Source organism: Electrona antarctica (assembly GCF_951216825.1).
Source record: "Electrona antarctica genome assembly, chromosome: 2".
NCBI classification, from domain to species: Eukaryota; Metazoa; Chordata; class Actinopteri; order Myctophiformes; family Myctophidae; genus Electrona; species Electrona antarctica.
The window spans coordinates 43,602,857-43,619,767 of NC_136807.1; the positions used below are offsets into that span (position 1 = coordinate 43,602,857).

At 40.6% G+C, this 16,911-nt stretch overlaps 2 protein-coding genes across 10 annotated transcripts in view; one reads left to right on the top strand and one right to left on the bottom strand.

Moving 5' to 3' along the window:
• Positions 1-465: 465 nt before the first annotated feature.
• On the bottom strand, positions 466-5,257 carry tardbpa (TAR DNA binding protein a). 4 transcript variants are annotated; one of them, XR_013792096.1, is made up of 7 exons: positions 4,400-5,257; positions 3,902-4,065; positions 3,662-3,802; positions 3,109-3,279; positions 2,877-2,988; positions 1,900-2,058; positions 466-1,118 (listed from the first exon to the last, which is right to left on the bottom strand). XR_013792096.1 is itself a non-coding variant. In XM_079526369.1 (6 exons), exons 1-6 carry the CDS (start codon positions 4,638-4,640, stop codon positions 1,952-1,954), a joined length of 951 nt encoding a protein of 316 aa, XP_079382495.1. In that variant the 5' UTR covers positions 4,641-5,257; the 3' UTR covers positions 1,196-1,951. The 4 variants fall into 4 exon arrangements, 2 of the variants coding, with proteins under 2 accessions (XP_079382495.1, XP_079382494.1); XR_013792097.1 differs by having other exon boundaries at positions 2,862-2,988; XM_079526369.1 differs by lacking the exon at positions 466-1,118 and having other exon boundaries at positions 1,196-2,058; positions 2,862-2,988.
• A 2,095-nt stretch (positions 5,258-7,352) lies between these two features.
• ciroz (ciliated left-right organizer protein containing ZP-N domains) overlaps positions 7,353-16,911 on the top strand; it is a 60,464-nt gene continuing 50,905 nt past the window's right edge. For 3 of the 6 annotated variants that reach the window (XM_079491017.1, XM_079491012.1, XM_079491016.1), the window contains exons 1-7: positions 7,356-7,489; positions 7,854-7,979; positions 8,374-8,526; positions 8,752-8,889; positions 9,008-9,092; positions 9,221-9,390; positions 12,398-12,515. In XM_079491017.1, the coding sequence (XP_079347143.1) occupies positions 8,458-8,526; positions 8,752-8,889; positions 9,008-9,092; positions 9,221-9,390; positions 12,398-12,515 (580 nt within the window). In that variant the 5' untranslated portion in view covers positions 7,356-7,489; positions 7,854-7,979; positions 8,374-8,457. Of the gene's footprint in view, positions 7,490-7,735; positions 7,796-7,853; positions 7,980-8,200; positions 8,270-8,373; positions 8,527-8,751; positions 8,890-9,007; positions 9,093-9,220; positions 9,391-12,397; positions 12,516-14,970; positions 16,602-16,911 lie in introns of those variants that run through there. The other 3 variants (XM_079491014.1, XM_079491013.1, XM_079491015.1) reach the window with 3 other exon arrangements.

Below are 16,911 nucleotides of genomic sequence, written 5' to 3' on the forward strand. Positions count from 1 at the left end.
TCATTACTACCCGGTCCCTCACGACGGGCCCATCAAGTCAAATTAAAGGCTCTGGTTGATGACATCCAGCAGGAATACATGTTGACATTGATTAAATTAAGCTAGTTTCAAAGAATCCTTCAGACTGTACTCTTGTTTATGGCTGGTATCCCAACAGACCCTCAAAACATTCCCAGGCAAATCTTCAGAAGCTGAGATATGTTTTTTTAACTTAATAATTAACATTAGGAATTAGAAATTCACATTTATATTACATTGCTAATTAAATGCCAACCATTTTAGAGGACTTGTCCCAAGAATTTCTGCATGTAGTGCTACCTAAAGGCAGCATAGGAGATGTGATGTGTATCACAAAAACTGCCGGAATGGAGTAACATTTTCTTGGCAATTAGGTACAATATGGGTTCTACTCCTAGCAAAACAATGCTATCAATGCCTTATCTACATTGAGAGAACAACAGTTGATTAAAAAAAATTCAAACTTTTATTTTACACCCAAGGACTAAAAAGCTTTCAATGATCAATACACAAGTGAGGATTCCTGCTGGCATGTTCAATCAACAATTATCAAAATTCCCTGCAAAACTGATTCATGTTACAATCAAGCTCTTAAAAAAAAGAAAAAGAAAATAATGAACAAAATCCACTTGATGCCCAATTGAAATTGTACAGTTGAACGACATGAAAAGAAATTAGTGAATAAATTCCTTCCATTACAAATTGAGTTTGTTATTTAGACAATTGACAAGAAAATAAACCATTGATATAAAGCCAGGTCTAAACAGTTTGGGACAAACAAAGGCATAAACACTGCCAAACAGACATTTAGAGGTGTATCAGTTAATTTTAGTCCTACACTTGAGGTGAAATTATAGGTACAAATAAAAAAAAATACCTCAGGCCAATCGAGTGTCGTCCGTTCTAAATTTAAATAGCGGGTTGTCTGAGTGTTCTTGTAAGCGAAGTTCCTTTTCAGGATTAAGGCATTCTTGCAGCATGTCCACTGTTGGTTTGTGCTGGCCCACCCAACAATGCACCAAACTCCAGTCCTCAGCTTCTCCAAATTTGACTCCAATCTGGATTCAGATGAAAATCTGGGCTGGCCATGTCCAAGGTCCCTACACATGCGAATTAAAGTTTTGGCAGTTCAATTAATGTGGGAAAAAATAAGTCACTGTAAAGAAGGCAACATACCTAGTCAAATTTAGTTTTTATTTGAGACTTCCCTTTGATTCACAAAAACATAGAAAATGCATTCAGAACCACGTCAAACACAAACTTTCAATGGGGACTGGTCACCCACACGCCACTCCAGCCAGCCAATGAGGTTACACTTGCATCAATACACACTTCCAAGCTCCCCCAATGCTGTCCACACAAACCTCACCAGCACTAAGTCACATTTTCACACAGAAAAGGGGTGGTAACAAGGAGAAATTAAAGCACACATCATACACTGCATTCACATCAAGTCAGACAAGATAAAGCTACGAGAGGGTACAAATACTCATAGCACATAACATTTCACTGCTTTTTTTGTTTGTTTTTTTTAGATTTAAGCTTGATAGAATAATTTGAGAAAAGTAGAGACCTTAGGGATCTCGAGAGATGCAAAAAATGTCCTTGATGCAATTAGGAACACACTCGTACTGGTTTCTTCCTCTCACACTCGCACAAAAGCCACAGGTTCTTCCATCTCTCTCAGGCATTTGGCTCTTAGAAAAATGTTTGCACAACCAGTCCTTTCCACACGTGCTTTCATTTTGCTCTCCCGTTCGCTCACTCTCAGTCTCACTCTGTCCACTACCAATCCCACTCATTTGATCTTTAAAAAGCGATAAGAGCAGACAAGATTTTCTAAATCCATGAAAAGGTGAGAGAAAAAGAGACAACACCCACCGTCTAACACAGTATATGAAGAGTGAAGCTGTGTTCTTTGATGGCAAAGCATTTACACATGGGAAGAGGGGTATTGATACTGAGAAGTCTGAGATCGGTCGAACATTGCTGCCCATGAGGCGCTTCCTCCCGGGAAATTGGAAAAGAGTTGCTGAACGGCTGTAGAAGAGATTTTCATGAGGGCGATTTCCATAAAATGTGAAACAAAAAAATTATACAATCGGCTGCACAGAGATTAAACAATATCAATGCCATTAACATACAGTGGCTGGGCAGCAAGGGGGGCTTATCAGATATTCGTGCATGTTTCAGAAATATATACCTTGCATGCACAGTCAATCATGTCTCAAATTAACATTTTCTCAAAAGGAAAAAAAAAAGTAATGTGGCAGATTCCACTAACAAACTAAACACTTCAACCACTCAACTGGCTACATAATTAGTCACACAAGTATAAATTTCCTCTCAAACAAAATAAAAAGGCATTTCTTTCTTAAATAGTCAGGACATAAAGATATGACTCATTTTTTTTCATCCCCCTAAACCATACTTACCCGGATTAGCCTAATGAAGAAGAAATAAAAATAAAGATTAACTCAAAGCTCTCTACATTCCCCAACTAGAAGATTTGGACTCCATAGAGGTGCCAAAGCCAGAGCTGAAGCCACTGCTAGAAGCCGAGTTAGTGCCCGCAGCCCAACCGAGGCTAGCGGAGTTGGGGCTGCTATAACTGGTGCTAGTAGAGCCATAGGTCTGATCTCGGGTTGTTGTGGCTGTGCCAGTACCGGCGGCCGTCTGACCCTGCTGGTTAGCCAGCATACCCATCATACCCCAACTGCTCTGCAGCGCTGCCTGTGCAGCGGCCATCATTGCTGGGTTGAGGCCGAGAGCCCCAAAGTTTACCCCACTGCTATTGCTACCCATCCCACCACGATTAGTGCCATAACCCTGACTAAACCCACCAGCCCCAAACCGACCTCCTGCTGCTCCCATCATTTGTTTACTATTATTGTGCTTAGGCTCGGCGTTGGAGATGTGCACACTGACACCCTTGACGATAAGGTCCTCCCCACAGAGTGCCTGTGCGACCTGGAGGAGAAAAAAAATAAAAAGCAGGGAAATGATGACGCAAACACATCTGACCACACGCACGGATACCACGATGCACACACAGTATTGCAAGCTGAGATTGAGAGAGAAACCCCCTACCTGGTCATCGGCAAAGGTGACAAAGGCAAACGCCCGGAATGGTTTGGGGATGAAGACGTCAGTGACCTCGCCATACTGCATGAAGAACTGCCTCAACTCATCTGTGGTCATGTCCTCTGTGCAGCGGCCAACAAAGATTTTACGGCAGCGCATCGGCTCATCAGGACCCGCCTATGACAGACAAGACAGCAATCCAATCCAGTTAAGCATTCTATTATGGCGTGTATAAAAACAATACTCACCACTTTGTGAAGAATAAAAAGTAGAATATAGGCTCTGTCCTAGGTTTTCAGAAGGTGGCATAGACATTTTCCTACAGCTGTTTGTTTTGAACAGGAAACATGTGAAGGTGTCTTGTGTTTCTGGTTCAAATCGGCTGCTGACTGAGCCAATCAAACAAAGTTACGGGTAAACTAACTGGAAACAGGCACATCACCTTCCGAAAACATGGGACTGCAGTTATGTGCAGAGCCTATTTTGCTTTCTAACAGCTATATTGTATGTGTATTGTGTATGCAACAATAAAGCACCCAACAAAAGGTTTCCAATGTACCTTTGAGTTGGGGAGTTTGCAGTCACACCATCTTCCATCGATCATGTGTCTCTGAGAGATCACTTTGGTTTGCGTCTCCCACTCGGTGAACCGGACAAACCCAAACCCTTTTGAGTTTCCTGTCTTTACATCTCTCTTTACCTGCAGGTAATGACATTTATGAGTAATTTATTTTTTTATTTTTGAATTATTCATACAGACTGCCACACATTCACAGACCAGAACGTTGGCATTAATTACCTGAACCATGATGACTTCACCAAAGGTTGCGAAGTAATCTTTCAGGTCTTGCTCTGAGGTCTTCCACGGTAGTCCTAGGACAATGAGATCTGATGTCTTCTGAAATCCCCTCTTGACTTTGGATGCAGAGGCAGCATCCATTTCATCCATCTTCCTTTTGTTGTCTATTTAAACAAAGTATGCACATTTTAATATAAACACTCAATGCTAAACTGATAACAAAATCATCCATGTTAATTTATGCATTTGTAACTAGTTTTACTAGCCCACTTATAACAACAATGTGAGTGCTTCATCATTGTGGTATATGCACAAAGAAACTGCAATTTATGAACATAAAGCTGGAATAATGAGGTAGGTCTTCAAATCTATGCATGGCTGCATTTCTTCCCCATTTGTAACTCGAGAGTACACATATGTAACCATAGTAGTAAGTGTCAATGTTGTTGTTACATTTGAACACTAGTTCAAATAAGTGTACATTATTATTACCATCACCTTTAGGGTAATTGACGACGTAGACCAGGTTGCCCCAGTCCGCCTCGGGTGCATGCAGGACCCCCTCGGCCAGGCGGACCCCTCGCATGCACTGGGACTCGGGGCTCCTGTACCGCAGGCCGCACGCCCCAGGAAACTGGGCCGCTACCGTCGATAGCAAAACGGTGCCGTCGTCCTCGGAAGGAATCTCCATGGGCTCCTCGCTTTCATCTTCGGCCACCCGAATGTACAGCTCTGCCATGTTTGTTTGTGGAAGAACTGGAGTGGACGTGAATCGGTATTATTTACAGACGCCGGGTATTTTGTACTCAAAGATAGGACGCCAGATACAAGCGACTTGTCCAACAAGAAGTTAACTTCGGCTACTGAGAAAAAACTGCAACAGAAGTGCGAGTGGACGCAGCTCGGACTAGACGATGTGGCCGAGGTATGGAACAAACAATAATTGTGTTAGCTTGCAGTCGCCACACAACTGTTTTAAATCCGATATGTGGCGGCCATGAACGACGATGATTCTTTTTCCCTGCGTACAGCGCGCGCCCGGGACCAGAATGAGCTAACAAGCTAAGCTAGCCGGCTAATGCTAATAACCACACGACACGCTGTTTGAAACAATGAATGGGTTTCACGCTGCCTGTGAAACCTCCTCGACAAAATAAAACAACAAATCCTCGCCGCAACTTAACAATGGCCCGGTCGTAAAAAAGCGACAGAAACAATGTTTTCGCAATACCGACACGCCAACCTTCAGGAGAAATGCTTGTATTTTCTCTTATTTCTGCTGCAGCATGAAGCGGCTAACCTTCCTGACTGTAAACAGCAAGTTGGCTAACAAAATGGCTGCTCTACTTGTGGAGATCAGATTACGTCATTGAGTTCTGGGTAGGGGAGGAGGGCTCTTTAGAGCAGTGGTTCTCAAAGTGGGGTCCGGGGACACCCAGCGGGCCAGGGTCCTTTAGGGAGTTCCAGGGGGTCCCCATGGGTCCCCTGCTAAATGATAGATGGTTAGGAACCAAATGGATCCTTATGTCTGTAACTCAGAGAGTGTACAAATGGAACCAAATGGCATTTGGTTCCATTAGTACACTCTCTGAGTTAAACAATATAAATTGGGGTCCCAGGGATAGAAATACCATTAAGTGGGGGTCCGTAGCCTAATGCATCTCAAGCTGGGGGGTCCTTGAAATTAAAATGGTTGAGAATCACTGCTAGAGCCGTAAATATCTCCTCTTCCCTGGCATGTGTCAATTTGGGGTTCCTTGACATGAAAACGTTTGAGAAACACTGCTTTTAGACGATATGGTATTACGGTTTGACGATACGGTTTGTTTCTAGATGTTTTATTCATTAAAGTGACGATTTAATCAGTTACTATATTAATTCAGATGATGGCGTTCTTGGATTCCTTATACATTTCATTATTCTGTGTGCAAAGTTCTCCCAGATAATTGAATCTAGTTAAAAATAAGAAAATATTAAAATTGTATTTATTTAACCTTTATTTAACTAGGAAAAACACATGGCACTGGCCAAGAGGCAGAAATAAAATTACACTTCAATACTACATCGTATATGTCACATTATAGAACAGCAAAATAAATATCCATATCCATGATACACCTCAAAGTACCTATGAAATAAATACAACAAATCACCAAAGTGCTAATCTTTTAGTCATGTGGCAGGGCAAATACACAATGTACAAAATATAAACAGAAATAATAAATATATAGGCATGAACAAAGGCTAGTACATATCCAAACATGTGGGTGTTGGACTATAAGATGATCCTTTTGAAATTTCTCAAAGGAACTTTCAAAGCCAATTTTAGTCTGGACTGTAGGTCGTTCCACGACCAAGGACCAAAGAAGGCTAGACATTTTTTTACCCCCCTCGGATTTGAATGCTGGTACACTACACACCGTAGCCAAGCATTTGACCTGAGGTTTAGACCATAAAACTGTTAAACTTCTACTATACTACTATACTATTCTTCTAGAATTATTGCCAAAAAATAGCAGAGCTACAAGCTCAACATCAAGTAGAAATGATTTACTGAATCTCTTCGAATTCCAATCCCATAAAATAAGGATTGAAAGAAAGAAAATAATTTAAAAGTGAAATCTAGCTTAAGTATTTAATAGCAAGTAACCCATAACAAAAACATGTGAGCCTTGTGTTATTTTTCACACATGCTTGAATTTCCGTGTCCCTTTTCTTTTCTCCCCCCTTTCATCACTATTTTACAACTGAATGCAAACACAGGTGGTTTTGCCCTTAACCCTGCAGTCCGTTTGCCTATAAAGAGGTTCATGTTGTGCATGCAAAGTTACTTCCTGTCGAAATGTCCTAACAACCATCTCATAATAAGCAGACGTTCTCCTTAAAAAATATATAATTTCATACAGTGCTATACCCTAAGTGAAACATTTCACTCTATTCATGTGAGCACTGAGAAAACTGTTGCGCCTTTCTTCGTCCTTTTTTTCTTTCCAAACTTGACTACGGTGGCGGTTGTCTCAAAAACATAAGGGAAACTTTGACAGGAAAAGACTCGCTCACCGTATGGAAAATAGAAGTAAAACTCCTTAAACTGAGACTTTAAAAAAAAATGTTTCTTTGATTTAGACACTAAACTCCTCCAAACTGAATCTAGATGGATTTATTATTGTCTGTCAATCCAGGTGGCTTGAATGAAGATCTCTCCCTCCAGTGCTACCTATAAGGAAAAAGTTATTTTCAAAAAGTGATTGTATTAGTCTGTCAACATGTGATGTAAGCAGTATTCTTGTTTCCTATATAACTGTGTGAATTTGTATATCTATTCTGTAATGTCCACGCCCCACCATCTGGTGAGGTCATCAATTAGTAATCAGCAATTCTCAGCACCTGAGCTGTATTGTTTTGGAGCTCTTTAAGAGCAAGTTCTTTGTCTGTGAAAATCATATAGCACTGACGAAGGTCTTAGGACCGAAACGTCTGCTTTTTAATTGCACTTTGAGCACAGAGCACTTTATGAGCATGATAAAATAAAGAAAAAATATCTTTCTAAGTCTCAGTTTAAGGAGTTTTACTTCTATTTTCCATACGGTGAGCGAGTCCTTTACTGTTAAAGTTTCACTCTATTCATGTGCCCACACAAACCCAGGGTGCCCACGTTTTACATTCATTTTTTTTGACATTTTCTTTTTTTTATAAAGACGTCCACAGACGTCTAGGGCACAACACGCAGGGTAATACACAGGACGTCCACAGATGTCTTGGGCACACAATCTGTTAAAATGATACTTTTAAAAATCACCAACTTGTTCTATGGTGTGTTAATTACCATTATAGGCAATATGCATTGCCTTCAGAAAAGAGAGTTGATGGAAAAGCTACCAGCAAAACTATCAGGTAAATAAATGGTTAACCTCATTCTTTGGTGTTTCTGTTAACATTGTCTCCATTGCAGACTGAGTAAAACGTTGATCATTCTCACCTCATGTGGAGTGCTTCTCAGAGTACATGGAGATGTGGATCCACAGAGCGAGCATAGAAGGTCTTCGACTCTGGCTGTCGGGAACCCTACAAATTGAAGGTAATTAGTTACTGTTGGATTTTCCCATATTACAATACAATAATTCCATCTCACTGTAAGTTGTTGTTTACTGCCACGAAAAGGAAAACAATGGGGTAGATACTAGATTCTGTTGGCTTTATAGTCAGAGAGATGGGCACCCTTCAAAGATGCTATACTGTATATGGACAGCTCTTGGTGTACAAAAGTACTTACTCTATCTCTTTATTTATTTTAACCAGTCAATTTGGAATCCCCGGATCTAATCCTCCAACTGTCCACAAAGATGTAGCCAGAAACTACATTTCAGAGTCAGTTATTGTTTTCTCATCGTATTTTATTATTTGAATGTATTTTGTTTCACTTATATGCACGTAACTAAACAAAATAAATATTTTAAACCTAAACCATGCAGGACCTCTAAAATTACCTACCTTTTGCTGATGGGGTGAATTTGAAGAGGATTAGTCGATTTGGAGGCCGAACTCACAGTTTCATCATGAAGTGCCCCATGGTTTCGGTACTGCCTAACAGAGAGCACATTAAGTGTGATCCAGAGTACATTCAGGTGAGCACAGATTGAATGGAATTCACTACAGTATGTTGATTACCCTTTTATATTCAATGATGAGCCTAATTCATGCTTTATTGTCCAGTGTTTCCCCTAGTCAGAAGCTGATAGTGTGTGTGTGTGTGTGTGTGTGTGTGGGGGGGGCGGCTTTCATGCATGCACACTTGTGCACGGTGGACCCGGCCGGATCGAACCCTGACTGTATGTTTAATTTGTTTGTAGTTGGACTGGTCACTGTCTTTGAGGGGTAACCTGGTTGTTGCTGCAGAAGATGCTAGTCTGATCCAGATGAACATTGACATGACGGGACCAGACATAACAGTCCAAGGCAGGAGGAGGGAGCTCTTGAGTCCTGTGAAAGTAAGGAACTTGAGGCAGCATCATGCCATGTAGTGGCCATTGGCAGTATTACAATACTGAACTGAGATCCATCCATGCCGAGTTGCCTGCTTTAATATCCTCATCGTTTGGTTCACAGGTAATGAACAAATCAGGAGAATTCCTGGCTTTGAAGCTGGTCAGTGGACAATATGCATACAGTATGGAAGCTACGTGTCCAGATGGTGGGTGGAAGATAGAGTCATTCATTACGTTGAAAGTTTGTTGTGGCAATATGCAGTATGAGTTGTATGAGTACCAAAAGTCATTCATGTACAATCATTATGACACATTTTAATTGTGTAATTTTCAGTGACCGATTCCAAAGCTGGGGAATCTGTGTTGAACATCTTCCAACGAAGCATGGGCTTGACCAAGCGAGGGGACAATGGTGCTGAGACACAGACAGATACATTCACTGTGAATGAGACAAAAGACTTTGTCCAACTGATAATTCCTACTGGCCTCATCCTGCAGACCAAGGTATCTGCCATGATATTCACTAGTCAGACCAAGGTATCTGCCATGATATTCACTAGTCAGACCAAGGTATCTGCCATGATATTCACTAGTCAGACCAAGGTATCTGCCATGATATTCACTAATAGTCAGACCAAGGTATCTGCCATGATATTCACTAGTCAGACCAAGGTATCTGCCATGATATTCACTAGTCAGACCAAGGTATCTGCCATGATATTCACTAGTCAGACCAAGGTATCTGCCATGATATTCACTAGTCAGACCAAGGTATCTGCCATGATATTCACTAGTCAGACCAAGGTATCTGCCATGATATTCACTAATAGTCAGACCAAGGTATCTGCCATGATATTCACTAGTCAGACCAAGGTATCTGCCATGATATTCACTAGTCAGACCAAGGTATCTGCCATGATATTCACTAGTCAGACCAAGGTATCTGCCATGATATTCACTAGTCAGACCAAGGTATCTGCCATGATATTCACTAGTCAGACCAAGGTATCTGCCATGATATTCACTAATAGTCAGACCAAGGTATCTGCCATGATATTCACTAGTCAGACCAAGGTATCTGCCATGATATTCACTAGTCAGACCAAGGTATCTGCCATGATATTCACTAGTCAGACCAAGGTATCTGCCATGATATTCACTAGTCAGACCAAGGTATCTGCCATGATATTCACTAGTCAGACCAAGGTATCTGCCATGATATTCACTAATAGTCAGACCAAGGTATCTGCCATGATATTCACTAGTCAGACCAAGGTATCTGCCATGATATTCACTAGTCAGACCAAGGTATCTGCCATGATATTCACTAGTCAGACCAAGGTATCTGCCATGATATTCACTAATAGTCAGACCAAGGTATCTGCCATGATATTCACTAGTCAGACCAAGGTATCTGCCATGATATTCACTAGTCAGACCAAGGTATCTGCCATGATATTCACTAGTCAGACCAAGGTATCTGCCATGATATTCACTAATAGTCAGACCAAGGTATCTGCCATGATATTCACTAGTCAGACCAAGGTATCTGCCATGATATTCACTAGTCAGACCAAGGTATCTGCCATGATATTCACTAGTCAGACCACGGTATCTGCCATGATATTCACTAGTCAGACCAAGGTATCTGTCATGATATTCACTAGTCAGACCAAGGTATCTGCCATGATATTCACTAGTCAGACCAAGGTATCTGCCATGATATTCACTAGTCAGACCAAGGTATCTGCCATGCTATTCACTAGTCAGACCAAGGTATCTGCCATGATATTCACTAATAGTCAGACCAAGGTATCTGCCATGATATTCACTAGTCAGACCAAGGTATCTGCCATGATATTCACTAGTCAGACCAAGGTATCTGCCATGATATTCACTAGTCAGACCACGGTATCTGCCATGATATTCACTAGTCAGACCAAGGTATCTGTCATGATATTCACTAGTCAGACCAAGGTATCTGCCATGATATTCACTAGTCAGACCAAGGTATCTGCCATGATATTCACTAGTCAGACCAAGGTATCTGCCATGCTATTCACTAGTCAGACCAAGGTATCTGCCATGATATTCACTAGTCAGACCAAGGTATCTGCCATGATATTCACTAGTCAGACCAAGGTATCTGCCATGCTATTCACTAGTCAGACCACGGTATCTGCCATGATATTCACTAGTCAGACCAAGGTATCTGCCATGATATTCACTAGTCAGACCAAGGTATCTGCCATGATATTCACTAGTCAGACCAAGGTATCTGCCATGATATTCACTAGTCAGACCAAGGTATCTGCCATGATATTCACTAGTCAGACCAAGGTATCTGCCATGATATTCACTAGTCAGACCACGGTATCTGCCATGATATTCACTAGTCAGACCAAGGTATCTGCCATGATATTCACTAGTCAGACCACGGTATCTGCCATGATATTCACTAGTCAGACCAAGGTATCTGCCATGATATTCACTAGTCAGACCAAGGTATCTGCCATGATATTCACTAGTCAGACCAAGGTATCTGCCATGATATTCACTAGTCAGACCACGGTATCTGCCATGATATTCACTAGTCAGACCAAGGTATCTGCCATGATATTCACTAGTCAGACCAAGGTATCTGCCATGATATTCACTAGTCAGACCAAGGTATCTGCCATGATATTCACTAGTCAGACCACGGTATCTGCCATGATATTCACTAGTCAGACCAAGGTATCTGCCATGATATTCACTAGTCAGACCAAGGTATCTGCCATGATATTCACTAGTCAGACCAAGGTATCTGCCATGATATTCACTAGTCAGACCAAGGTATCTGCCATGATATTCACTAGTCAGACCAAGGTATCTGCCATGATATTCACTAGTCAGACCAAGGTATCTGCCATGATATTCACTAGTCAGACCAAGGTATCTGCCATGATATTCACTAGTCAGACCAAGGTATCTGCCATGATATTCACTAGTCAGACCAAGGTATCTGCCATGATATTCACTAGTCAGACCAAGGTATCTGCCATGATATTCACTAGTCAAATTCAATTGTGGTTTCCAAACCTTTTAACCTGTGACCCAAAAGAGAAAAACAAAATAGTGAAAATAGCAGATCTACAAACTCACATGTCGCTTGTAGATCGGCTATTTTCACATTTGTTTTCTAATTTATGGAATTTCTTAGATGTTTCTTTGATTTCTTCATGAAGAAAGCAAATTATTGAATTTGTTTTTAATTCATGGAACATTTAGCTTTTTGCTTTTGAGGGGGGGGGGGGGGGGGGGTGAATGTGGTTGCAGAATGTTTTTTGAAAATGTTTATAATAATAATTAATAACAAAAAATACAGGAAGGCAAAAATGAAGGGACCCATAAAAATGTGTCTGCGACAGTGTTTGTGAACCAGTGGTCTATGCAAATGCTGAAATGTAAGCATGTTTAGTCTTTTCTCACAGCATTTCATAACCATCACAAACTTTAATCTCTTTTACAGCCCTGCACAGACAATACATCATTATGGCAGCCGTTCTACAGGGTAGATGTTGAATTCACCTTCAAAGAGATGCAACACAAAATGCACTGGACCATGGAGAACACTCTGCCATGCACAGGTAAGTGTGTAGTTGGGGCCCGATCACCACAGAAAAATTAAATAGGTACTTCATTTCTACAAGCTGTTTGAACTAAGAGTGATTTAAAGTCTGTACTGTCAGCTAAAATAATAGCATACATAACAATGGTGAGTTACCAGGTAACTAATGCGATCTATACTAGTTCTTTACTGGTATAAGTATTGTAAAGTAATTTGCCTGTTTCAAGTAACTGCTTACTACTTGCTTACTACTCGCAAGTACTGCACTTGTCACTAAGATCTGCTTTTAGTTGCATTTCAAACAACATAGATTTAATGGTGCTGTTTTTTTTAGGTTCAGGCCTTCTATAATTTACTCATCTCTTTGAAATCATACTAATAATGTTCAACACACTAAAAGTGTGTTGATTTGTGGAAATGATGTTGAACAAAATGGGTGAATATCATAAGCCTTTGGTACAGATCTTGTTTTCTTAACCAAATCCTAATGCAAATATTCCACTGTGAATCGGAGCAGCCTACACATTACAATTCTCACATAACGATAATAGCAAAGTGTGTTTATTTTTGTTTACGACTGACATGGCTTAATTGTTTCTGCCATGTTCCAATGAAGTAGCAAAGCAAATGTTTTGGAGGGGAAACGAGGTGGAGACATTATTATACAACATTTTATAGTTACTGACTTTTTATAGTAAAGCAAAACCGAACATTTTTAGATAATGTAAAGCATTTGGTTCTCCCAAACTGAGACGAATCACGAGTTCTCTCAAGTATTATTCTGATACCATAACTTTTAACCCACTGACAGCTAAAATAGCATACATAAGTTAACAATGTTGAGTTACCATTACTGGAACTGAACAAGTATTGTAAAGTCATTTTGTTTCAAGTAACTTCTTACTCACAAGTACTGTACTTGTCTATCTGCTTTTAGTTCAATTTAACATTTTAAAGGACAACTTAGTTTTTTCCCCCACCGGTTCATGTTTTAGGTTGTTATTAGAGAAAGTAAAAGATGAGTGTTACATTTTTTCCATTTGCTGCTTTCTTTCGTTTTTACGAGTTTAGTTATTTTTGACAGGGTGGCGGAGGCATTCGAACAAGTGGCTAAATATGTCTTTGTTTACAAAATTCTACAGTGATTTCTTAATTATTATTTACTATAGTCCTACTAGACCCCAGGAAATGACATCTTGCCACACAAGATCACAGGATTCTATTGAATGTGAAGGGGAAGATGACAAACTGACATGAGCCTACGACACAGTATGGCATCCCCCTAGTTGTCCTTTAATATAACTAGAGCGGTGTCCGTTGGCCCCTGGCCTACTTGGAACGATGCAAGTTGGAAATGGATGCCCCACCCAGTTATTATGTCTGTGTCCCTTTTATGCCCATATATTGAGTTCTTTGTCAGACAGGCCCAAATAATATGGAGTCTATGCAGATGTCAGAACACCATTGTGATGACATTGTGATGTCAGAACAGGCCAACTCCATAGGAGATCTAGGGGTGATCACGGTTCTCGAGTTACATGGCCGTCGCTCCGGTTCGGCCTCTATCCTTTTATTACCCTATGGGCACTGCACTCAGTGTGGGGGTGTGTAACGTGTATACTCGATTGATTGATTGAAAATTTTATTAACAGTTTGCAGAATTACAGTACATTTCAAGCACAAACTCAATACAAAGGCTGTTAACTGTGAGTGGACGACCCAATTAAGCATTACACTTGTTTACAACAGGGTCCACCATGTTCAATTCATCAAAACATTTAGAGACGTACAAATAGACACTTCTATATAGACAAAGAACAGTACAGGAATTCATCATAATGGAGGTAAAAAGGGAAAATAAACATATACAGTGAGGGGAAAAAGGGGGGGGGGCGGTGGGGGGGAATCAGGGCACTATGGGCACTGTACTCAGTGTGGGGGTGTGTAACGTGTGTGTACTCTATGGGCACTGTACTCAGTGTGGGGGTGTGTAACGTGTGTGTACTCTATGGGCACTGTACTCAGTGTGGGGGTGTGTAACGTGTGTGTACTCTATGGGCACTGTACTCAGTGTGGGGGTGTGTAACGTGTGTGTACCCTATGGGCACTGTACTCAGTGTGGGGGTGTGTAACGTGTGTGTACTCTATGGGCACTGTACTCAGTGTGGGGGTGTGTAACGTGTGTGTGTGGAATTTGAAGTCGGTGGAGCAAACGGTTATCGAGTATAGCCGTGTGTACAGCCGTACACACGTACAGACAGATGTACAGACAGAGATGTGGTGCATTTATAGATAGGTAGGTAGGTAGGTAGGTAGATAGGTAGGTAGGTAGATAGATAGATAGATAGATAGATAGATAAGGCTATAATGTTGCATTTGCAGTCTTGCTCGTGTCATTAAATGGCAATGGTATTATTTCACATTTGATTTAATGTACATATATCAAGTGTTCATTTTTAACCATACCTCAACAGCAGTAAAGCTCCTATTGAGGGGTTCTCTGCCCCTTCTTTCACCGCTCCGGCATTGGAGGCTTTAAACACATGTAGCACAACCTCTGGAGGAAACCTCTGCAGTCTCTGCAATGAATTCAACTGATGCAACTCCAACTGAAGAAACAAGCAGAGACATTTCTACCACCAGTTCACCATATGCCGAGACAGAGACCACTGGTTTTAATTTCCACATCAATGAGACATCAAGGAGTCCAAGTGAAAAGTTATCTGCAGAGCGTGTTGATGGCATCACCACCACAAACGAAACAAAGCCTTTGGGTCTTCAAGATGTAACTGATGCAAGTGATCGTTGGATCAGCTAGGATTCCATCTCGGGTCATCAGATCCAACTAAAGCGCCAGCAGAATCTTACCTCAACTGACATTGATACCAAAAATACAACAGAGTTGGTAGATTTCTAGGAAACTACTGAAAAATACTGAGACAGTACAAGTGGGAATCTGATGAGCAGTTACAAACAATGATGTCATTGAAATTCTAACTCCTTTGTAATATAATATGATACCTGCTATGACAGACCACTTGCAGAATTTCACTTGAACCCATGTAATAGTAATGGGTACCAGAACCGCAAGCACGGGAGCAGCCCATGTTCGACCGCATGTCCGACCGTTGTTTCCGCATGTCGGTCTTGCCGGACCTTTGGTGTGTCGGATCTGCATGTGCATCCCAAGCACTTCACATATTTCTACCTTATTTTCATATAATTAGTCCTCACTAATGCTCATTATTATAAGATGGTACCATTTCCGTCTACTCGCTCTACATCTCGGAGGTGGGCTGAAGACATGGTTGAAAATGGGTGAAGTTCTAATTCTAATTTAGGGGGCAACACACTTTTGTCTTTCTTCATTTCTGTTACAAACCTTTCAACATGACAGATGTGTTGACAATCTTATCTCATCTAAAACAATAATTTGATAAGTACTATGCTTTGAGTTGTGGATGTCACTACGCTAAGCAACCAAGCATATCTGTAGAGGTGTTTTAGCTCTATTGTATTGTGTATTATTTGCCTTGATGGTTTCCTGTTTGTAACCTTCGTTCTGGGAAATGACAAACTGGAAAAAACTGCTGTTAGTTAGCTATGGTTAGAAAAAAACACCCTTATTTTGTTTTTATGTATTAATTTGTTATTCTAGTTTGTTTAAAAATATGGTGCTGTAATCAGCTTATAGGATGTTGACAATGCTTTCACATTTCCTCATAGCGACATGGGAATACTGAAATGGTCTACACTGGACACTATATGCCTCTTTAAAGCTGGGGCATCAACTTAGACTTGTGAAAATTGCATTAGGAAAAAGGGGGACTTTATTAAACATGGATGCAGAAGAGCAGCTTTAAAGCTGCACTGTAGTTTCCACATTTCACAGACGTTAGCGTCCCCAAGTGGCATCGAGAGGTATTTGTTTTCATATTTTGCCAGTGCATGTTCCTGTCTGACTACTGTTCCTGAACTCACTGCAGTAGGGAAAATGGTCTGATCTTGCAAGTTTTAAATTGATTTAGATTCATAAAACACTTCGCTTTAACAACTTTTTCTTTAGAAAAAGCGAGCCTTTAGGCCTTTGTTCTGTAAGAAAGTTGGCACTATAGAGACTTCAGAAATTCAGAAATAAATATGTAGGGTACTTCACATCACATGGTATGAAACCCCAACTTAAGTTTAAAGTTATGGTATCAGGATAATACTGGAACTCATAACTCGTCTCATTTTGGGAGAACCAAATGTTTTACATTAGAAAACCCATTTCTAATAATTGATTCCACTTTAAAACACAGTTCAGTCATGAATAATGAATAATATACATTGTTAGCATTTGTTGTCCTAAACAGTTATATTTACATCAGAGGCGTTTTGCCTTCCATAATGGTTTCTAAGCTGCTGTGATACAA